Raw genomic sequence first — 25,425 nt, 5'->3', positions numbered from 1 at the left:
ATGCACGCGTGGGTGTCAAATTGTATGATACAAGCATTTAGAAAACGATTTCGTTGACTGTGATATTGCTAAATCTATAATAATCCCAAAGTACGTACATACATTTATTCACACATAAAACAATTTACATGGCTCATTGTAGTGTATCAGGAACGTTAAAATCATTTATCTCAAAACTGTACAAAAAATATGGGTTGGACTTTCACACTGAAAATGACCGGTGATTAAAGAATTACGAAAAATGTTAAAAAAAATCCCGAAGATGATTAAAGAATATTGACAAAATTTCTATGAATTTTAATATTTTAGAATCTCGGGAAGCCTTAAAGCATGGTTCAAATACCGGTAGAAAAGTTTCTTTGCAATATTCATGCATTTTATCATAGCTTTATCAGCACTATACCATATAAAGTTAGATAGTATAAAAAAGGCCCCGATGATAAATTATAATACAGTATAACGCTTTATATTCGCGGGTTGGCCAATAATCCGCGGTTTCATATACGAAACACATTCGTTGAGGTTAAATTTCACTGCTCACTAATTCCTATCATTATCTTATCTATTGTTATAAGGTATATCAATACTTTCTGAATGTTTCGCTAGTGTTTTAGAATTTGTGGATTTCAGTGAAAACGAGAATAAAGCGAAAATATACCACCCGCAAAATCTACCTGTTACACAGTATCAAGAGTAGCCCGAGATACTCTGGCCTGACACCAGGCTTAGACATTACATGTATGACAGATAGATGTCTGTGTAGGTGCCAGGGCCAGAGTATCTCGGGCTATATCAAGAGGAGAATTTCAAAGTGGATTGGATATGATGGATATAGACGTTATCGATTAAACAAGCAAATTCGTGGAATTTCCATCCCCCGCTTTCAGGCAGAAAATGACTTTTTTATTAAATCAAAGGGCCATAACAAAAGTGGCGATCGAACTTGGCTAAGCCTTTAAGGCATTTAACTTTGTTACCAAGTTTTAACAATATTAGTTTTAACATTTGTTAGTCATTACACAGAAACTGCAGAAAAATGACATTTGTAGTAAATTAAAGGGCAATAACTCTGATAAATTACATCCACTGAAAGAGTTGATCGAACCTGGCCAGGCACTTAAGGCATTCAACCTTGTTATCAAGTTTGAAGAAAATCGGTTTATATATATTACAGTTATTGTACGGAAGTGGCAGAAACTGACTTTTTTATTTAAGCAAAGGGCCATAACTCCGCTAAATAAGGTCCGTTAAAAGTCGCGATCGAACTTGGCCGAGTCCTTAAGGCATTTAACCTTGTTACTAAGTTTGAAGAAATCGGTTTACATTTGTTACACTTATTGCGCGGAAATGGCAGAAAATGACGTTTTTAGTAATTCAAAGGGCCATAACTTCGTTAAATAAGGTCCATCGACAGTCGCGATCGAACTTGGCCAAGCCCTTAAGGCATTTAATCTTGTCCAAGTTTGAAGAAAATCGGTTTACATTTGTTACAGTTATTGCACAGAAACGAAGTGTTACAGACAGACGGACAGACAGGTAGACAGACGTACAAACCCAAATTAATATCACCCGTTTCGGAGAAAGCGGGGGATAATAAAAAAAAGTAAAAATGGTATATAAGCTTATCCATAGTGAAACAGAGGCATTGAATATCTTAGGAAAACACTGGCTCCAAACTTGAGATAAAACTGAAAATACCAGATATATTTCAGCAGGCTTTGATTCAATGGCAGTTCATTATCCAGAAATGTTCTAATCACACCCGGCAAGGCATATTGAATATTAATTTTTTTGGCATAGCGAAATATTATTTATTATTTTAAAATAAAAAATGTATGGAATAATACAGAAAGCAGATTTATTACTTCAGAAGCATTACAGAATAAATTAATCAACAAATATTACTTTTCTAAAATAAAGAAGGCAATACCTAGTAACTGGTTACATATCTTTAAAAAATGAACGAGAAGATGTCCAGGAAATAACTAAGATCACTGATGATCTATGTCTAATATGCAATGAGAAAACTAAATAACACACTGAGGACCTCAAAAGTTTCTAAACACATTTTGTATAGTAATAACTCAAAAAATAAACAAATGAATAAATGGGAACCCTACTTTAATTATGAGGATATAAGCTGGGAGCTTATTTGGCAAACAAACAAATATTAAATAACAGATAAAAATATTAGGATTTTCAATGGATACTTATACAAAGAATAGTCAGCACAGAACATAAACTTAAACTAATGAAGAAATCAAACGGTGTATTACATTCTGTAAAATTAATGAAGAAACCTTAACTCATTTATTTCATCAAAGAACAGCAAAGCATTACCAGTTTTATTATAATGATAACAAAATGGTGGATTTGGAAAACAAAAAATATTATTAAATATCAAGATATTAATCATGATGAGAAATTTATATTCAGACACACTAATATTAATTTAATCAGAACAGGAACATTTTTGGATTGGATGGGACATTGGAAAAAATGATTACGATATTAGAAAATGAAGTATGAATGTAATAGAATGAGAGTGATGTAAATTTAAAGTGATGTAAAATATACAACCTAATTATAATTACAGAAATATTTGACATTACGTTGAATTAATGAAAATAGTATTGAATGAGAGAGGAGCAAATAAGAGAATGATAGTATTAGTGTGATTGTAATAAAATGAGAGAGAATGAGAGATACAATGAAAGGAAATATTGGTGCGATAGTATGTTGAATTTAAGATGATTATATAACAAAATGCTTACAAAAAATAAGAGATGAGTAAGAAAAAAAGAGAGAGAAAAAATGAGGAGAATTTCACCTTCCATTCTTGGTCCGGCAATAGCAGGACTTGTTTCAAGTCCTGCACAATATAATGGAGATAATCAGTAGATGTGAGGGCCAATGCGAAAGCTTTGCTCGCGAATGCCAACCTCCAAATCAGACGTCTTGTAATGTAGAGAATTTTGTCTACGTCATCACATTCATCACCGGAAGCCACTTTCTGCAACATGGCGTTTGTCAGGTAATTTTTCAGAGTGAGCTTCAGTGTAAATTTGAAGCAATGTACAATTGCACCAACAAAACTGAAATAAAAAAGAAACCTAAATATGTGTTTGTTATTCTTTCGATTTTTAAGAAATCAAAATAAATCCTTTATTTGACAACAATTATGCATCATGCATTTCAAATGCAAGATGCTAAATTTCGGGGTCTTTATTGAAAATCTAAAAGCTTTCCTATGGGGTTTTACTTGCAAGGACCGCCTCCACTTTATTGGATAAACTTACATGTAAGTATATATTTTATTTAATGCTTAAATAATGTAAAGAACAAATTACACAATAACGTATGTGATTTAATGTGGTATTTCAGATTAATTTCTTATTTGTTATCTTTGACCTGCATGTGCGTAAATTTAGAATAAAAGATATCGCAATGTTGATTAGTAAATGACAAGGAAATATTTTACGTACCCAGTATTTGCCAGATGGTTACCGATATATGCGATAGCATCTCTTGTAGTTCGGGCATCTTTAAGAATCGTTAGTATGCCTGTCATCCAGTCGAGAACATCAGGTAAGGATGACTTAGTGACACTCTCCAGTTCTCTCTTACAGTCGTCTATGAACATGTCCACATTTTCTTCTTCCTCTTGAACGGAATGAACACAAACAATACATTATTTTAGAAAAAATTATCCTGGCGAAGTAAAATTGATGAGTGAATGTGTGTGACCAAATTTTGGTCCTATTCTTGTTGCAAATTTTGCTGAGCATTTTTTTCATTATACATAATGAGAAGATATTCAGTACAATTTGCAGTAAGAATAAGACCAAAATGCGGGTCGTACATTCACTCAGCAATTTGACTACGACACGATAATTTACTTTGAAAAAAATAATGTGTTAAACGTAAATAATCAATTGTGAAAAATTTCTGAACACAACCAACTGTTTTGACGAAATAAACTGGATTTTAATTACATTTGTTATTAAGATAGAAATATAAGAGTACACAGAAAGGTTGCCCTTTAACTATAACTACATCCTTGGTACTCCAATGAGTTATTATCACTGTAATTTATATATCCTCCCTTGCAATATATCACAGTAAAACTAAAGGTTACGTGTGTGGCAATAGATGGGAAGGTAGTTTGGTAATTTTGGTGTACATCAAAACACGTCGTTGTCTCTGTATTCTACAAAGGAAGTCTCTGGGTCCGTATTGGGTCAGTTTTTTTCTCTACTGAACTGCGTTATTTTTTTCTATTCTATAGCATAGGCAAAGATTGGATATCACGACAGTGATAGTAACCCCTGGAGTATCGAGGATGCTATGACTATTGTCTAAATAAACAATTCAAGCAATTTACATATTCGTGCGTCAAGAAATAAAGAAGGAAAAGATGTACTGTTTTACCTGCAGCATGTTCAAGCTCCCGAATCCATCTGTCCCTACTAGCCTCATTATCGGCTTTCAGTGTAAGTCCATCTATTGTAAAGGATCGGCTACCAACCGGGATGACCTCGAACTTATCCTTTTTTTGATTGACATAACCACTGTGGAATGTTTTTCTCCAATCCCTGAAAAATTATATTTAAGCAGATTATTAATATTCAATGGGATGGTATTCATATTTCGTACATATCAGATAAAGGAGAGCTTGAATTTGTAAATAAAAAGTACATTAATTTTATAGATTGTAAATGGGTTTTTTTAATCACAATACACAATATATTTAGGTTCAAAAAAGTTTTTTTCCTACATTATTACAGTGTATATGTTATCATAACTGGTGTTAAACAATTAAAGATGCTCCACCGCCGACAAAGCATAAATGATATTCATCATTTGAACAATAATTGGTGTTTAATCGTGTATATGTATGTCTGATTAACACAAAAATTAATATATAATAATTTATTTCGCCATTGGTGCATGCGCCATTAGTACTTCATTCCATATAGGATTTAGTGACACAGATTTTTTTCGGGGTGCAATTAATTATTTCTCATATTTTTAACTTAAAGTAAAATTAGAAGCTCAAACTTTTCAATGGTGGTAATAAAGTAACTTTTGTAACTGAAGAAAAATACTAAATCGCCTGCTCCTGTTTTTATAGTGAAAAAATACCATTTGTCAGCGGTGGAGCATCTTTAAATAAACTATACATTATTGGATGTGATAATATTAATTTATGTAACTGCTAATTTCATAGGAATATAGAATACTCACTCGTCATAGTAATTTAATCGGCCATTACACAAGACGAAAAAGGACCTTTTTGATGCTAACAAACCAGTCTTCACGTGAAGCCATCCAGAATATTGTGGAAAAATCAACACTTTCGTTATTCACTATCCCCACGTATGATAAAAATTCTATAAAAGAAGGTTGATAACAAATAAAAGACACGACACATTTTTTGCAGATGTATCATTTATGAAACAATACATTTTTATTTGTATTTTAACATCCACAAACAAGGATCGATAGCAAATTAGTAAAGATAACTTTCCGTGTATCAAACAATAATAATAAACAAAAACAACTTATGCATTCAGCAAGCCCGCATTCCTTATTTCAAACGACTTTTAATAAAGAGGCCCAAATCCTGCAGAAATTGTGGTTCATTAGATTAGATGACAATAACTTTACTTAATTTTCATAGTCCGTGAATATAAGAGTTAATTTTGTATTTAGATAAGAAAGTTTTTCTTTCAGTAGAATTTACTGTACACTTAAGGATGAATTGAGTTCATCGTAACAAAGTTGCAGTATAAATATATATATACCATATTTAAACTTTGATACTTACTTTGCAGTATAAATATATATATACCATATTTAAACTTTGATACTTACTTTGCATTGATGCTCCTATCGTTTGTGTAGAAATGGTAAATATTACAGGAATATCAATATAGTCCATAGCAACAAACCTCATAGAAAATTCGGAGGTCTACCTAAAAGGCTAAGATTAGTACAGGACGAAGTGTCACTTGTGTTCATAATAACTGCCTCTGCTCCAAATTTTCAACTGCGTAGCCTTCGTCTGGGAAATGAATCATCTGATCAAGTCACCATCTTGCTATTAACTTGTTTTTAAAAAGACTCACTATCTAACTGGCGTGTTTCTGGTCAACCGTCAAAAGCCATGATCTCCAAGGGAATGAATTTAAAAACATTCTTATTTCAATGTCGCCTCTCAGAATGGACTGCTCTTTCCCATCGCAGGTTACCTACACATTAATCAGCCTACGGTCTGATATACGGAGCGTTATGAAGTTTAGACAGGTTTCCGAGGGCGACTTTTTCCTGGAAATCCCAAATGTACTTTCTATATTTCTTTCTCATTTCCTAACTAAATCTTAAAATAGAACAAATGCAAATACTGCAAATTAATATCAGTTGCATTCTAATCTTGACCACATAGACCTGGCACGAAAAATTTTACCCAACAGTATACATATATATTATACTATAATATATATATGTATACTGTTGGTTAAAATATTTCGTGCCAGGTCCTGTGCGTTATACATATATCGTGACCTTCGTAACTTTGAATAATCAGCTGTTTAGTTTGTTTAGCATGGCTATTTTTCGGCCAAGGTATAATGTGTGCACTTTACAGTCCATACCAATATCAGACCAATTTACATTCGTCATATTTCTACCAAAAAAACCCCAACTTTTTAAACCATTAATTAACGCAAGTAATTAGTGCCTTATTTCGTTACACAATTACAGAGAGACAAAATGTTTGTTACCATGTTCACAATACATCTACCTTAAATCAGCAGTTTCTTAAACTTTTAATGCAATTTTAAACTGTTATTGTTATCAGGATAATGTATACAGCATTAACCGATCCATTCATATAAGAGATAGAGCTATGTACAGTTTAGGACGTCCTTGATTTTCTGGTATTATTTCAATATCGGTATCACCCTATAAGTAATGGGTATTGTTTTAAAAATGGACACAAAGGTCAATGACGTTTTTCACAGATAATGTCTATACATACTTCGGGGTTACTATATTGAATAAAGATCGAAAATGTCAGTACTTACACTGTGCGTAGTTGTAGATATCATAATCATGTTATTAAACTTCCGTGTGTGAGGTTTCCCAAAATACTATAAGTTACAATACAGTTTACATGGCGTCACCACACAATCAGAGCAAGCTAGCTTTACAATTTACTTGTGCATATATGTCAATTCAGTAGCGTTACTCTCTACTTTTCATTGTACATTAGTTTACCTGGAACTGTAGATTAGACTAAACTGAAACTAATCTACAGCTACAGGTAAACTAATGTACAGTGAAAGGTCTATTAATCTACAGATAGAACAAGTACTTGAACAATAGTCTAAATAAAGTACTGGGGACAACAAAAGATGACATCATAGCCATGTTTTATCTCACTATACAGCATTGTAAAATTGGACAGATAGATAACAAGTAGATGCAATCAAATTCAACATAAATGTAATAGAAAACTTCAACAATACATATTATTACATATTTTCTGTTTGATATATTGATTCGTGGACATCGGCATAAATCCAATCACATCAACCACAACGCATAAAATTACTCCTTGTGTTGAAAATCAAGACTCTTTAAAGGGACAATTCACTCACGCTAATTCTTTTACATAACCAAGAAGCAAAATATGGCATAAATGTATTGTTCTACATTTCTTATGAAACATTTAACCCAGTATATTGACAAATTCCACGTCATTGTTTAGTATTTTAATTGATACCGTTGTAATTACAAATCGTTGATCAATACGATTAAGCAGGTACAAAATGTACGCTGTACCAATATCCGAGCCAAAGTCACGCACGTTAAACAAATGAACTACATAACCACTGTGGAGGTGATATAATGATTTTTAGGCAAGACAATTCACCTAATAGGGTAAACACGCTTCTGTCAGAGCAATTTGAGCTGTTCTAGACAAAAGTAGCATTACTCTACGAGCAAGGGACTGGGTTCGGCATACAAGATATTCGACCACAATATGTAATGGCGGACAGCGAGTGAGTTTGAACATTTCACACGCATTTCACCACCATAGGATTTTCAGACATATCACAGTAAAACCGACTGATCTAATTTCCATTAGAACTGGGGGTTTTCCGATATATATACAAATTTTAATGTTCTCGTAGAATGAATTGTCCCTTTAATATTTCGACAGCACAGGCATTCCAACAACGATGTTTTGATTTTAAATAGAAATGTGTACTTTCTTTCTTTGAAAATTGAATGAATGCTTTCGGTGTATTTCCTAATAATTTCACTGGTAATTGTCTCATTTCTGAGGTTTTAATCCCGTTGAAGTCTCATTTCGACAAAAATCAAAGAAGTTATGAGATTTTCAAATACAATTTATCAATATCTAGCAAGTTGCCAGTTGCAAATTTTGTCAAAAAATTACATTTCTATTTTTAGTCGAATTTTTTATACGGCGATTTTAAGAAATGGCCCATTTGGCAGCCATTTTGAAACTGTGTCTTTTTTCGCTTTGAGTAGAGCCACAGTTTTACCTTTTTTTACTGAAACTGTTTTTACTCAAATCATCACTGCGCCAGCACTTTTAGCTGTATCGAGCTAATTTTAATTTTTTCTGTAAATCTTTACTAGGTTCGTGGTAATTAAAATATTGAGCACTAATATGTGAAATTATACGCTTTTGTCACTTTATTTTTACATTTAATAGTAATTTGAGCACTTTTATTGTTTACTCTAAAAAACTGAAAAATAACAAATATTCAAATACGGCAAAAAAGTAAGCACACGGACCCCCGATTTTTTTGTCTGATCTAGAAAGAACAACCCTTTCCTTACTGATATGTAAAATATTAACAAAAGTTCAATACCAGAACGTTATCTATAAAGGGTTAAATTTGGCAAAAATGACTGAAAATGGTGCATTTCGTAGCTCAAAATTAAGGGGTAGGGGTAGCATATGTTGTTATTCTGAGAAAAAATATTAATCTTATTAATCAAAACTGGTATATTTTTAAAGAAGACTACTAGAAAATAAATTCTACAAACATCCATAAATATCAAACACCTCATTAGGAAATTATGGCTTTAATCTCTTGTGTATATGGTCAAAACGGCAAAATTCCCTTAAAATCCAATATTTTGCCAACTAGGTATCTTGGAGTGACAATAGCTTAAAAACGAGCACACGGACATATGATTTTTCTTCCATTTTCTTTTATGGTATGAACTCCTATTTCCAAAAATCTATATGAGAAAAAAGTTTAATACAAGAAAATTGTGACTTCTCAGAGGAGTACATCCTTAAATCCACGTTTTCCGAATTGAATAATTTCGGTATAATTCCTTATGCAAGAATCACACAAAGCCTAATGAACAAATTTGAAATTTTAAGCTTTCTTTCATCACTTTGCCATTTTCACTGAATTTCAACGTAGTTTCCTTAAGAATCCACTAAATTTTGATATTATGTTTTAGGACCAATCATATTCTTCATTTCATAATGTAGAGCGGTATATTCAAAATTAATACGTTTCCATGCTTATCCTCCATATCTTGTGAATTTCCGACAAGTTATATCCAAGTGAATGGTCTGCCTCTGACATAAAGAGCAGTTGAATTAACATATCACAAAATAAACTCTCTTATTGGAGATTTGATAAACATTTTAGATAGTTTGACTTCGTAAAGATCTGATCTGCACAGTCTGCTATGTTGCCTCTTGTACTGCTCCACTCAGAATGAAGAGAACTCAAACTCACCGTAAAATTTTTTCTGGTAATATAATTGGTATGGAATTTCATGAAAAAATTCATGCGATGCAACAATTACTGTGCTTACATGTTCAGTGTCAAAAGTGGTTGAAGGCCTTACCTGTAGCTGTAGATTAGTTACACAATAGCCATTGTTAGCACTGTACATCAGAGTGCCATGTTTTAAGTAAGAGAAACACCTCAAACTGTAGATAAGTCAAGATAATGAACAATGCTCGGCCCTTTGGGCCTTGAGGTGTTTCTCCTATACATAAGTATATATGTATACGAGTATATATGTACTCAATACAAATATATATATGACATACATCCTATTCCTATGACAAGTGTTTCAGGAATCCTCTACAGGATTCAGCAAAGTTCTGTTCCGTAAATAGTTTTCCTCGTTGGACTGTTTGCATTACCCCCTTATGTACGATTAGATAAAAAAAAATCGCTAAAATTATGCTCAGTTTTCCTAATACTACACCATAGTATGCTTTATTTACACCCTTAACATGTCTTTAGATATTTAAGTCAAGCCCTCCGTTAACAAACATGCCTATTTATAATAGGTAGGTCTATAGCGATTAAATTTCCCGCGGAAGGTAGATGTGAAAGTGAAAGTGGCATTACACACCTCCAATTTCGACCAATCAACGACAAGAGTTTTTTCTTCTTGACGCTTGAATTTTCCCCAATCGATCTGTGCTTGACATTTAAGCGTTCGGCAGACCAGACCTTCAAACGTCTAGTGCAGGTAGGAAAACAACACATAGGTTTGGGGTTGATTGAGATTTAGGGAAATCAAGATGACACACAACGAAGAGAGGGCTCATTGGGTGAAGGAAGGTGCCATTGGTTTAGGAGGTAAATCAAACATAAAGGTTGTTATGCTATTTTGATTAAGGTTCAATTTGTAACTTGCATGAGTAGGCCTACTGTACAGTACACTTGCATGGGGTCACACTTAATAACGACAACTAACCCAGATTGGCACACATTTTTCTTATTTTTAAGCATCTATTTTTCTGATTGCAATATAATTCCAATTTTTGTATCAATCTTACAAATAGAGCCTATCATTTGTCTGTTGGTCTATGTTTGGAATTCTTTCTGCACGTGTTTCCATAAAGGTTGTTATGCTATTTTGATTATTAAGGTTCAATTTGTAACTTGCATGAGTAGGCCTACTGTACAGTACACTTGCATGGGTAACGTCATGTAACCCAGATTGGCACACATTTTTCTTATTTTTAAGCATCTATTTTTCTGATTGCAATATAATTCCAATTTTTGTATCAATCTTACAAATAGAGCCTATCATTTGTCTGTTGGTCTATGTTTGGAATTCTTTCTGCACGTGTTTCCATAAATAGCATCCTTGGATACAGGTCTGGAACGCACCTGCTATCAACCAGGTGCGGGTACCCAGATTGGCACACCCAGGTAAAAACAGTGAGCATAGAAAAAATATCGGAATATTTCAAATATGATTTGACTTATATTGAAACTACAATACAAAAAATCAATAATTAATGCCATTGAACACTTTTCTCCATATGTATTATTTGGATGATTGACGTCAAAATCAATGTAGCCATTACGCAGGTAAAATTTCATCTTTATGGTTATCACTTACCTTTCTTACATAATTTTTACGACAATATTTAAGCATATTTTGCCCTTTTAAGCTTTGTGTGTGTTTTACTGTTAAATAAGCATATAAATGGCATAAGGGAAGTAACTCTTGGATGTATAAGTGCTATTCGAGCGCACATTTGTTTCATTTCGCATGCGCACATTATCGCAGATGAAAAATCTCCATACTAGAAAATCAACATTTACTGAGGATAAAACAGCTCTGAACTACGAAACTACCAAGTAACTGACAACTAAATTGATTGAATTTGTGTTCTAGGCATAGTTTATACCATTTCCACACTTTTTAGAACAGACTATCGAGCGAAAAGTGGAAAACTAGAGTCATCGCACGGGGCAATATTTACCGTAACACTTGATTTTAGGTATTTTCTCAAGTTTATAGCTGAACAAAATCCCTCATAGCTATGGTCATGTGGAAATATCACCATTAAAGTATTTCATGATGATCAGGGAATAATTATAGCAACAGCTGAAAGAAAATTTCCAAAGTGAATTAAAACGGAAGCAATATTATCAAAAAGTGTGCCATTTTGGGTAGCGTGCCAATTTGGGTAACATGACGTTAACAACAGTAACAAGTAAGACTGTACTCAGTAGGTCTAAGTTACTGTAACCTTAGCCCGAGATACTCTGGCCATGACACCAGACTTAGTCATTTTGAAAAATGGATATCTGGTGTAGGGCCAGAGTGCAGTGCTATGTCAAAAGGTGGAACTCGCCGACACCGTTTGGTATCGGGCCAGGTCATCTCCGATTGAGACTGTTTACAAAACATTACCACCGAGAAGCGTCACTAAACGTGGTCTTTTCAACAAATTAATAATTTATCGACCCACAGCAATCCATTTTATCATGCATGCACATTATATTATACAGTAGTTTCCATTACGCAACTTTAAATATTCCTCCTCATCGTTGCCATTTTCTCATAATAGGCAAATCGCCTCTAATCTTGACAGATTGCTAAATTCGGGTTGATAATTATTCATTTGTTGAAAAAACCAAGGTAAGTGAGGCATCTCGGAGGTCAGTTTAAATTGGAGATGACATGACCCAATACCAAACAGTGTTGGCGAGTTCCACCTTGTGATATAGCATTGCGCTATGGGCCAGAGTATCTTGGGCTACTGTAACCTATATCTAGCGAGTGTCCTTTTTTCACCGGGGTCCAAATTTCGCAATTTTTATGATAACAAGTGATAATTTGGTAATCATGGCATTAGATGAGCAGCACAGTGCGTACAATGTATCAGTAAGAAAGGAAGATAATCTTCATAACAATATTCAAGCAATAAAATTCAACATCTGTAGTCAGACCCTTTTTCTAGTATGGTTTTTAAAAAGGGCGACAACTTCCTTTGGGGGTATCAAAGAGATTGACATGATAGAAAATATTGTTTAAATGTTGTTGATTGTGTCTGATTCCACATAGTGTTAATGAATGAGGGGCCTATTTAATAATTATCTGACAGTGCATGCAATTATCAATTTGTATATCTACATTTGAATCGTCATTATTTACCAAAATGGTGAAATATGGACACCCTACGGGAAAAACGGTAACTGAAATCGGGAGGTATTGTAACCCTATTCATACCAAAAAAATTGTATTCATACTTTTGTAAGTAATCAAATATTGTATGAATATGGGGAACCTTTCATTTAGACTGTTAATTGTATCTCTTATAAAAACAATAAAAATTTACTCTTGGAAAAACAAGTAAAAAATTGGAAAATATGGACACTCGCTCTACATGGTTGACCACAAAAAACAGCAAATTTGTGTTACCATGTACTACTACTTAAATCATATTTTTCTGGTCATATCATTAAAGATGCTCCACCGCCAACAGAGCATAAATGATATTCGTCATTTGAACAATACTTGGTGTTTAATTGTGTATATAATAGTCGAATTAACACAAAAAATAATATATAAAATAATTTATTTTGCCTTTGGTACATGCGCAATCAGTACTTCATTCCATATAGGATATAGTGACTCTGAATTTTTTTGGGGATGCAATTGATTATTTTTCATATTTTTAACTTGAAGTAAAATTAGAAGCTCAAATTTTTCAATGGTGGAAATGGTGTAAAGTAAGTAACTTTTGTAACTGAAGAAAAATACTAAATAGTCTGCTCCTGTTTTTAATAGTGAAAACATATCATTTGTCAGCGGTGGAGCATCTTTAAGAAAATATGTAAAAATAATAAAACATGTATTCTATATTGTATTGCATGCTGCAATTGGTAAGGATGCAGTCTGATATTAGTATAATTACCAGCTTTTGTGTCTGTTTACTAGTAACTAACTAGATTTACTTATGAATTTCCAAAGATGCTTCTTTTATGTTTTACAATTGTATATAGATCTATACACTGTATTTGCTATACCATATGTCATTATATCAAAATAAACAGTTCTAAAACATATTTATTTCAGTGGGAGTACTGTATGGCCTCACCAACACTTGTGTGGGCCATCCCTTTGATACCATTAAAACCAAGATGCAGGGACAGGTTGGCTATGAGAAAACTAACATGTTTCAGACCCTGTCAAAGACACTACGTACACAGGGTGTCATTGGGTTGTACAGGTTTGTATGACATATTTTAATGGTTGTTCTGGTTTTTTTATTGCACATGAAGCATTAAAAATTGTTTTCAATGACACAATGATGCTGGAGGATAGCTGAGGTTTAATTTGTGTATTGCTCTTCAGTTTGAGGTACTAGTGCCATCTGTACATATGTACATAGAGTTTACAGTGGTGTGTAATCATAAATATGATTCTGCAGCACAGGGACTTACCACAGATGATGTGCATTATAATACATACACACCCATATATATATATATTAAAAGTTTGATGGAAATTTGTGCCAAGTCCCTGTGCTCCAACTGGGGATAGTAGTCATTTAAAAAAACAAATATTTTTTTTAAAATTAATGTTGAATTACATGTAAAAATATTCTGAAATGATTCGTTCACAAAAGAAAAACAAATTTTTTGTTTTGTTTAACAGGATTGTTTTTATGGTGTGAATTACTGAATTGTTAGTGGAATTCTGTTGAATATTGCTTGGTAATTTTATGAAATATTTATACATCATGGAGCCTAGGGCCACTGTTAGAAATGAGTAGACTGTTCAATACTGAGTATAGAGTCATCTTCATCATACAAAAGAAAAATACTCTTTAAAAAAATGTTTTAATACATACATGAACTTATCTTTTATAAGAGCTAGTCATATAAATGTACATTTTTTATTTTTTTTCTTTCCACAGGGGATGCATACCACCTCTTTGGGGATCTGGGATTTACAGGTCAACTCAGTTTGCTGTGTTTGAAGCTATGTAGGTTACAATTGTTTACAAGGTTACAAAAATTTTTTAAGAATCAGTATTTCAAAGAGAGAAATAAAAATGATTAATTAAAAACTTCCACATATATTTCAATATAATGTTAATCAAAGATATTGTAGTTACCATATTTTGTGCTAGACTCAAAATACTGGTACAAGTATGCTGTTTGTGTTAGTTTAAAGATGCTCCACCGCTGACAAATGGTATTTTTTCTCTATCCAAAACAGGAACAGACAATTTAGTATTTTTCTTCAGTCATAAAAGTTACTTACTTTACACCATTACCATTATTGAGAAGTCTGAGCTTATAATTTTACTTAAAGTTGAAAATATAAAAAATAATTAATTGCATCCCAAAAAAATTCCATGGGACTATATCCTATATAGAATGAAGTACTGATTGCACATGCACCAAAGGTAAAATAAATTATTATATATTATTTTTGTGTTAATTAGACATATATACACATGATTAAACAATAATTATTGTTCAAATGATGAATAGCATTTAAGCTCAGTCGGCGGTGGAGCATCTTTAGCATCCTATTAACAGCTAGGGTCATTTAAGGACATGCAAGGTTTATTGGTGGAGGAAAGCTGGAGTACCCAAAGAAAAACCACTGATCAGCAGTCAGTACCTGGCAATTGCTCCACATGGGATTCGAACTTGGTACCCAGAGGTGGAGGGCTTGTGGCAATTTGTCTGGACATCTTAACCACTCGGCCACCGCGACCCCTTCTAGTATACTTCTTCAGTCAAAAACTCTTTGCTCATATACAGCAAACAATCTACATGTTCATGTACATGTATTATAGGTCTCCCAAAACCAAGTTGTTCCTTAATAGAGCTAATGTTCATATGTTGTAGGTACACATACTTTGACAGTCCTGTCGGTAGACATGAGATTCCAGGACTCGCTGGGTTACAATTGTAAGTACAAAAGATATAGTGAAAGTAAAGTTATGATCTTTTGTGACTAAAACACATAATACTCACTTCATATCTTGATTACAAGACATGTTGATTAATTATAATAATTTATACTGTAAGCTAGCTTTATTTCGCTGCTTCTTAATCTCTCAATTTCTTTTTCAAAGTAACTCCATGGAGATTTACTTTTTGATGATTTAAAATTGAATGGAAATCTATGTACCCTTAAATCTAATTGTACAAGAACTGTAGAAGATATTGATTTCGCTGAGATAAAGTAAGAACATTGGTTTACTGTAGTTGATTTCAGTAAAGTCATATCTTTGCTTAGATTTTGTTTACCATATATCCACATTTGCTTTATCCCTATATCCACCTTTGCTTTATCCCTTTATCAACATTTTCTTTATCCCTATATCCATCCTTTCTGTATCCTTATATCCACATTTTCTTTATCCCTTTATCAACATTTGCTTTATCCCTATATCCACATTTTCTTTATCCCTTTATCAACATTTGCTTTATCCCTATATCCACCTTTGCTTTATCCCATTATCCACATTTTCTTTTTCCCTATATCCATCCTTTCTGTATCCATATATCCATATTTTCTTTATTCCTATATCCACATTTTCTTTATCCGAAAAATCCTTATTTTCTTATCCACATTTGCTTTATCCCTATATTAACATTTTCTTTGTCCCTATATCCACATTTTCTTTATCCCTATATTCACATTTTCTTTATCAAAAAATCCACATTTACTTATCCACATTTTCTTTATCCCTTTATCCACATTTTCTTTATCCCAATATCCACATTTTCTTTTTCCGAAAAATCCACATTTTCTTATCCACATTTTCTTTATCCCTATATCCACATTTTTCTTCATCCCTATATCCATATTTTGTTTATCCCTAAATCCGTATTTTGTTTATCCCTATATCCATATTTTGTTTATCCCTATATCCATATTTTGTTTATCCCTATCTCCATATTTTGTTTATCCCAATATCCACATTTTCTTTATCCCTATATCCACATTTTCTTTATCCCTATATCCATATTTTGTTTATCCCTATATCCATATTTTGTTTATCCCTATATCCATATTTTGTTTATCCCTATATCCATATTTTGTTTATCCCTATATCCATATTTTGTTTATCCCTATATCCATAATTTGTTTATCCCTATATCCATATTTTGTTTATCCCTATATCCATATTTTGTTTATCCCTATATCCATATTTTGTTTATCCCTATATCCATATTTTGTTTATCCCTATATCCATATTTTGTTTATCCCTATATCCATATTTTGTTTATCCCTATATCCATATTTTGTTTATCCCTATATCCATATTTTGTTTATCCCTATATCCATATTTTGTTTATCCCTATATCCATATTTTGTTTATCCCTATATCCACCTATTTTTTATCCCTATTTCCACATTTACTTTATCCCTATCTCCACATTTACTTTATCCCTATCTCCACATTTTATCTTAAGGCGAGTGGTAGGTGCTGGTGTTATAGCGTCCACTTCCCGAGCCATCATAGAGACACCACTCGAATATGCAAAGGTAAATGTAACAGCAGAAACCAATATTTCATTACAGTAAAACACGGTTATAACGAACCTCTGGGGACCAAATAAACCACTTCGTTATAAGCATAGTTTGTTATATATTTATTACAGGTATCTTAGAGAAACCTTGATGGGGAATAAAAATGACTATGTTACAACCATGAATTTGTTTTTAACGTGTTCGTTTTAACCATTATTTACTGTATGTATGATGTCTTGTTTTTGATATGACCATATGATATGTATGTTATGATATATCATATATTTATAGGGCAAAGAAGTGATTCTAACAGTGTGCACTATCTTCTGTCCACACTGTTGAATTACTTTTTTGCCATATATTTACTACTTTAATTAAGTAATTTGTAATATTCGTAATACAGACATATGTCTATAAGGATCCAGTGTTATATGGAAAATAACTGTTGATATTACTTCCTTGACCCATATCATTTACCGGTATTTATGAACATTTCAACTTTTACTTTGGTAAAATGGACAAAAAATGTATTGTTTAAAATTGAGTTAAACGTCACTGTACTAAGAGTTAAATCATAAAAGATATTTGAAATCCATTTTCTCAACATGTCCAACTTTTACAACAGTGGTATAAGATTTTTTTAAAATTTTTAACATTGTTAGTGAACAATTATTTTATTAGATTAGTGATTGTCATACTATATTAACATAATCATGCAATTCTTTTACCCGATACATGTACATGTCATATTTAGCTGGATAATATGTTTAAATATCTTGAGTCAGAAATAGAAACCGCAAACAAATAGGAAAACTATTCATAAGTTGTCTGGCTTCAAATGTATCACTGATAGTGAGATTTGATGTGTGTTTGTATGCACTAATTGCACTAATCAATAATAATCTTATAATGATCTGTAATGATTAAAGGTGAGACGGCAGACACAACAGACTTGGCAGCTACGAAAAGTTTACACTGTGAGTAGGCACATGTAAAGGAAAATATTTTATTGACCATTTACAATAGACAGCTTGGCTTATAAGCTTTGTTATTGATTTTTGGCTACCGGTAACCTTAATATAAAATTTAAACTGAAGTTAATGAAAACTTCATAACACATGGAATTTTCATTACAAAGTAATATTTGAATTGAGTTCGGATGTCTCTGTTTATCTAACAGAATGCTAAAACTAGATGATATGAAAAAATACTACATTTGTTATTTCTTAAGTGACTAGAAGAAAATCAGTAAAACATCAAAGTTTTTCCCATAAAACTGTTATTTTTTTTTATGATTTTACCACTTCACATCTGTAGGGTTTTGGAATTACCTGGGCTAGGACAATAGGACTAATGACAACCTACTTCATGTTGGTGGATTCCATCCGGCGACATTTCCCCGATCTCTTCAAGCAGCCGATTCTCGGTCCCTTTCTCACCTCTGGGCTTGCTGCCACTGCAGCCTGGTGGATAGTGTGGCCTCTAGAATACATGAAATGTCAGGTCCAGACTGACTATGGAAAGTGAGTAACATATCACTAAATTATGTTTATTAACTTATTCACCCCTGAAGTCACATTTGGACTCTTCTACTTCAAGGCTTCGGACAGTCCATTATAAAATTTTAGGTGTGAATGGGTTAATGGATGTCTGGCTATAGTTAGGGCTTAGTGGTGAAAGTTTTGTAATATATTACTATTCCTCCATCTCTGGGTTATGAGCCCAAAACCCACATAGGACATTTGCCAGCCAATGCCAGATACTGAACATAGGTCTGTAATTTTCTCCTGGTACTCCAACTTACCCCCACCTCCTAAGGCCTGGAAAGTCCTTATATAAGCATAGCTGTTTATGTAATATGACATTAAATGAAATAAAATCCAGTTAACTATCTATGATGGACAACAGTTCAAATCATATGAACCTCATTGTTAATTACATAAAGAGGCCCAATGTGCCTGAAATAGTCTTGATCAATCAATCAAGCATCTTGGATATTTGATTATTGAGAATAAAGTCAAGGTTGATAATCAACCAATGTGACCTATTTTAGCTATTATATATAGATTTAAACTTTCCTTAGATATGATGATCTTTATCAGAATCTTCCATTTGTAAAATTATAACTATCTTTCATTTGATTCTGTATGGCTTCAAATGAGTATTGACTTGGTTCGGTTTTATTAGTTAACGTTCCATTAACAGCCAGGCTCATGTAAGGACATGCTAGGTTTGTTGGTGGAGGAAAGCCAGAGTACCCGAAGAAAAACCACCGACCAGCGGTCAGTACCTGGCAACTGCCCTACATTGTACATGGAATTCAAACTTGCGACCCAAAAGTGGATGGCTTGTGGTAATATGTTGGGACATCTTAACCACTTTGCTACCATGCGCCGCCCTATGGAATGTTCATTTTGATGATGTCAAATTATAACTGAATTTGACTTGTTTCTTTCAGTAAACAAATGTCAGTATTACAGAGGATGAAGTTCGTTGTGAGAGAGAGGGGTGGATTCTTTGCCTTATATCGTGGAATCATGCCCGGGACAATTCGTAGCTTCTTGGCCAACGGAACAAGCATGATTGTGATGTCGTACGCACAGAAAAAGGTTTCCCAAATGGGACTGCGAGACTCCTGAAGCAGCTTATATCAGAAATTAGGGTTGATGGAGATTGTAGTCTCTAAATTTATTTTTATGTTTTGAAATAATCAAAATATTGTCAAAGTTTTAAACATTCCACAATACATATATTGTACTCAGGTATTTATCTTCAGAGAGAGGGAGAGAGAGATATTAGTATAAGTTTGGTGACTATTATACTGGCTGGTTCTGGTTATGGTAGTCTTATTATCAGGTCATTTCGACCGTTGTAGTCTGAATTATCATCATAGTAATAGCAGCAGTATTATTTGAAAAACTGTGAATGTAAATAAAAAGACAATACTAAAAATGTTATATTTGAAACAAGGTCTTTCAAAAGTCACTATGACTGGAGGTGTGAAATAACATTAAATGTAGTACCAGTACATGTATTTGAAGATATCTCCACCTTTTCAGAGTTATGCCCCTTTGTTACAAAAAGAGAGGTTGGGTGGTGGGGGTGTTATAAGTTGACCTCCTGGACGACAGTTCTAGTTATTTCAAAATGATACCCACATGATTCCCGCTTTAGTTTTGACAACAAATAATTTTTTTTTTGATCTTTTACATTAACTGCCAAACATTTAAGACCTTTTAGTACAACTTGTCATCAAGGATTTATAAGTGAGAAGGATTCGTGACTGTCTCTTTACATTAGTAAACTCCACGCAAGACGCCTCTGAACCGGGAATAAAAAAAATTTTCTCAACAAATACTTGCCTTATCGAATCAAACGAAAGACCAATGTAAAGTTTATTAAATTTCACAACGTTTATCACTTGCTTTTAGGACGGAAGATGTAGAGGATATGTCTTAAATTTTCGTTAAAAATACAAAAGCTCATGAAATGACAGCTCGCTTCAGAAAGTAAGATGATAACCCTCACACTCGAAAGCTTCATCAAAGGCTGCGCCGGCGGATATCAAAGGAAAATCAGTCGTCGCCCAACATCACGGCCAGTGCACAAACACAAAAGCGCCTGCCTTGGACTACCCCAAAACCCAGTGTGACTTATCCTTCTCATATACGTTCTTGTTGTCAGCTTTACTTTTCATAACTGGAAAATCTCAATTTTTTATACTCGGTACATTTTTTTTATTGTTTTTATAATGGAAAATTCAAATTCCTACTTTGAACAAAGAAATGTATGATATTTTCTATGTTTAAATAATGCACTTTACTTGTTGATGCCTTTGGTGGTAGTGTTTTAACTATTGAATTTTGAGATTTTTTTCTGTTTTGTTTTTAGAATAAAGGCCCTAATTGTGCATATTGCTTTTTGGGACTGATAGGTCAACCTGATGGCCGCCAGGCAGTCATCTTGGATTTTGGTATTTTGAAGTTTATTATTGCTATTTCTCAGAAAGTACTGAAGAGATCGTTCTCAAATTTCATATATATGTTCCCCTAGGGCCCAGTTGTGCATATTGCGAAAACAACATGGCCACCATCTTGGATTTTGATAGTTGAAGTTTGTTACTGCTATTTGTCAGAAAGTATTGAAGGGATCATTTTCAAACATCTGTATGTGCCCCTAGGGCCCTAGCTGTGCATATTGCGTTTTGGGACCGATCGGTCAACAAGATGGTCGCCTGGCCACCATCTTGTATTTTGGTGGTTGAAGTTTACTACCACTATTTCTCAGAAAGTACTTAAGGGATCATTCATTAATTTCATATGTAGGTTCCCCTGGGGAGCTATTTGTGCATATTGTGTTTTGGGACTGATCGATCAACAGGATGGCTGCCATCTCGGATTTTGGTAGCTGAAGTTTGTTACCACTATGTATCAGAAAGTACTGCAGTGATCTGTTTAAAAGTTTGAAAAGTAGAGAAAAGATCCATCTGTCAATTGTCAAACATAGATCAATCTTTGGTGGGCGCCAAGATCCCTCTGGGATCTCTTGTTTTTTTGACACTGTCATAATACTAACAACACATTATGTATAGAACCGGTAGGTAAACAGCTAGAACTCACCAAAGACAGGATTGTGGCATTAATTTATTAAGATAGTGTAAAGTTTTGTGAATTGTGAGTAAAATGTATATTTTAATATTTGAAATTTGATGGGTTTAGTGCTATCGGCTCACATAAAATATCCCTAATTTTGATAGAGTATAACTACAGTGATTAGTTATTTGATATTTTTGTTGCAATTAAAATATGATGTCTGAATTATGACATATATTTCAAACTTAATATATTAAAAGTTATTAAATGCATAGTTATATGATACTTTATTTTTCAATGGCCAAACATATATTATGAAATGAATATAAAATATGATCTGTTTAGCCTAAAAATATTACCATATTTACTAGGTATAAATAAGTGGAAAGATTAAGGAAATCAGTTGGTTATATCATGCAATTGCAATAGACTTTCAAATGATATTTAAAGCAGATGGTATTTATCTCACAAACTGTTTATTTGGTTGTAATAGTTTTTTGTTGGAATTTCATTGTTTTGTCTCAAAAGTACATAGTCTTAAGTTGTCAATTAACCCTTTTTATCTAGTAAATATGCATGAATGTTCCAGTGTTTACATAACATTGCAGTATTGTTTTATCTGATGGATGTATTTGATTTTTCTTGAATCTTTAAAAATATGTACAATTATACTTATTACATACCGGTATGTAAAGATATATTCTTAGTCGTGTGGTGTGATCCTTTTAATAGCTTGTTGGAATATTATAAATCCGAATATTTCTCTTGTTAGAAAAATATTCATCTGCTTATTTTCTTCTATCATTCAATACATTTTACTTGTAACGTTACTTTGATTGTGTTATCCTTTTTATACAGATAGTGTCAGCTTGTATATTTTGTTATATAAGAGCAATGAAGTAATATGAGTAGGTCAGAATATTTCTTCAGCTGTTTTCCTCCCTCTTCATTTCTTGTTAAAGTTCTTTTATTTTTGCATTTAAAATCATCTGACGTGAATGAGAAACTTTGTTAACTGCAACGACTCTCGTAATCTCACTCTCTTTGAGCTGTTACAGGGTATATATACTCCTACTTTCTACGGTTAGAAAATTTAAAGCAATAAGCATATATACATATTCTTGTAATTTTCAAAAAAAATGAGAGATAATATTCTTTGAGATTATTTTTATGTTATATTTGATATTATCAATACTGAAGTATAAAGAGAGGAGAAAATGTAGTGGCTAGACTGGGGCTTGAACCTGGGACCTCCGAACACTGGGAAGATGCTCTGGTGATTCATCATGAGCTGCCTCGTCACCGATGATTGATCAAGTCTTAATATTAATATACTTAACGATATTATATTGAACTTTATAACTTTCAGTATATGAACTTCTGTGTATTTTTTTTTTTTTTAGTTTTTGTTGCAATAGCACAAATCAACTCTTTTTGAATTTTCAGTTCACTGTTTCCAGAGATTAATACTTATACATGTATACCTTGATATTTTTTTTTTTTTTTTTTTTTTTTTAATGTCTTCAATGTGATAAACTGTTGAAAATATTATTATCTTGATATTACCATAGCATTTAAATTGTAAATCTATATATTATATACATTATGTACTTACACCTTTCCCTACAAAACAATGGGTGCGAGTTAATAATTCATTTTCCCTTTAAAGTATTATATATACAGTACATGTTAATATTCCTGTATGAATAATCAAATGGCTATGTATGTTTTATGAAAATGGTTGAAGGTGTTATTCGGAGAAAAAAAAATTAACGGATCTGTTAAGATTTTTTGTTAGGTTTCGTTTGCAGATTACAATTATAAAGTATACATATCATGTTTTATGAAATGTTTTTTTTTAGTAGACTTTACTGGAATGTTGTCAACGTTACCGGTAATGATTTTTAAATACATGTATGTGTGGTGAATGTACTCTAAAAGATTTAAAGTACTGTATACATATATTTGGCGTGGTATTGGTTCAAGGGTAAATTATCAATGTATGATAGGTTTTAAAGTGCCATATACCTGAATTCTGTATGTGATTTTGATAACAATTTGTTTAAAGATAATTTTATTCAAATACCCAAAATATGACTAGTTAATGGCAGGATATACCCCTCTCACACTGGTTTTAATGTGTTTGTTTATAGTAGTGTAATATTTGTTTGTTTACTTACTTACTCTATCCAAACAAAAAATATTTGACATTACCTCAGAAATGTGTTCTGAAAACATTTCAGATAACTGCCTATATATATCTAGAAGTGAAAGCCATTGTGATTTGTTCATGTGACACAATAGATTAGAATTATGATAAAATTTTCAAGATCATAAAACAAAATTACGACGGATATTCTTTCAATGTTCAAGAGGATACTTTGTAAAATGAAGTGTTTGTTGCGTTTGTTTTCATGGTTGCTGTTGAACTACGATTATAAAAACAACAAATTTATTTTAATGTTTTTGGAATCAATGTCCTTTAGACCAACCATGAATTTTGTTCTTTAAGAAATATTTTGAAATCTCCAAAGTACTGTAAACCAACTTTCTCCTGCGGCTTTGTATTTTTCGCGGTTTTTGTTTCAAAACAAATTTGCGAGAATTAACATGGTATGGAATGGAAAGTCAAATCAATATAAATAAATAGGTATTCATTTGCGTTAATAACCTTTCACGAATCTACTTGGGTCAAAAAATTAATTGTACGTGAAAGAAAGTTGTTTTACAGTAACCATGAACATTTCTTGCTAGACAGTTCACTTGTACATTCTAAATTAATTTCAAAACATTCATGTGTCAGACAGCGCCTTTCCTTAAGGAGACACTATTATTTGTGTGTGATTGGTTTATTGGACATTAATTATAACTGTGTTTGTAGTTACAGACCAATAAGTGATACTCCCTTGGAGGTTGTGCTATATAGAGATTTGATGTGTGATGAAATACAATTTCAGAAAATTTATAATCTGTGGTTTTTGTATTTTTTGTCATTACATTTCAAATTCACTGACCATTCAAAAAAATTCTTTCACATATACCATATTGTATGCACTTTGACCTTTGAAATTTGAACTATGACCAGTGGGTGTCTTATTTTATGGTAATTTTAAGTGAACTCAAAAAATATTTTTTTGTACTGTTCAATGATATTTTGACAGTATATATCTTTTCTACTTTTAGTCGTAGCAAATTTCATAAAATAACAAATTCAGCACTTGCATTGTGTCAAGGTATATTGAAATTAAAACTTTATCTTGATATCAATTTCCAGAAATCCACAAGCAAGATGCCCAAAGGGCCTGTGTTACTTGTGACTAAGCTATACAACATCACAACAGTTATGTGAATTTCTAAAGACTTTTCATATATAGTTCTTCATTTAAAGTAAACAAACTTCTATTCCTCTTTCTTACAGTTATCAGCTGTCAATATTATATTTAATTTCCTTCATCCAACAACTAACAGACTATTTTTGGGAATAAACTGACATCGAATCATA

General features: G+C 32.6%; 2 protein-coding genes across 2 annotated transcripts in view; one reads left to right on the top strand and one right to left on the bottom strand.

Moving 5' to 3' along the window:
• Positions 1-5,331, bottom strand: part of LOC138326207 (uncharacterized) — a 37,120-nt gene extending 31,789 nt beyond the window's left edge. Inside the window, exons 1-4 of the mRNA XM_069272333.1 lie at positions 5,312-5,331; positions 4,432-4,595; positions 3,486-3,663; positions 2,831-3,095 (exon numbers count right to left, since the gene is read on the bottom strand). Of these exons, the coding sequence (XP_069128434.1) occupies positions 2,831-3,095; positions 3,486-3,663; positions 4,432-4,595; positions 5,312-5,331 (627 nt within the window). The remainder of the gene's footprint in view (positions 1-2,830; positions 3,096-3,485; positions 3,664-4,431; positions 4,596-5,311) is intronic.
• Positions 5,332-10,535: 5,204 nt separating this feature from the next.
• LOC138324963 (mitochondrial substrate carrier family protein S-like) lies at positions 10,536-24,891 on the top strand. The gene is made up of 8 exons (XM_069270255.1): positions 10,536-10,664; positions 13,906-14,059; positions 14,750-14,818; positions 15,696-15,758; positions 17,274-17,346; positions 18,261-18,308; positions 18,649-18,854; positions 19,790-24,891. The coding sequence occupies exons 1-8, from the start codon at positions 10,607-10,609 to the stop codon at positions 19,968-19,970; spliced, it is 852 nt and encodes a 283-aa protein (XP_069126356.1). The 5' UTR covers positions 10,536-10,606; the 3' UTR covers positions 19,971-24,891.
• The last annotated feature ends 534 nt before the right edge of the window (positions 24,892-25,425 follow it).

This window comes from Argopecten irradians, chromosome 6 (genome assembly GCF_041381155.1).
Source record: "Argopecten irradians isolate NY chromosome 6, Ai_NY, whole genome shotgun sequence".
Classification (NCBI taxonomy): Eukaryota; Metazoa; Mollusca; class Bivalvia; order Pectinida; family Pectinidae; genus Argopecten; species Argopecten irradians.
Note: the sequence above shows the minus strand (reverse complement) of the source record. Positions and strands in the feature narration are given on the sequence as shown.

Bases quoted from the DNA above. Each gene is read 5' to 3' on its own strand.
- LOC138324963 (XM_069270255.1), top strand. From the start codon at position 10,607: ATGACACACAACGAAGAGAGGGCTCATTGGGTGAAGGAAGGTGCCATT. The intron at 10,665-13,905 runs GTAAATCAAACA...TATTTATTTCAG, and splicing joins AGGTGCCATTGGTTTAGGAG to TGGGAGTACTGTATGGCCTC. The intron at 18,855-19,789 runs GTGAGTAACATA...TGTTTCTTTCAG, and splicing joins GTCCAGACTGACTATGGAAA to TAAACAAATGTCAGTATTAC.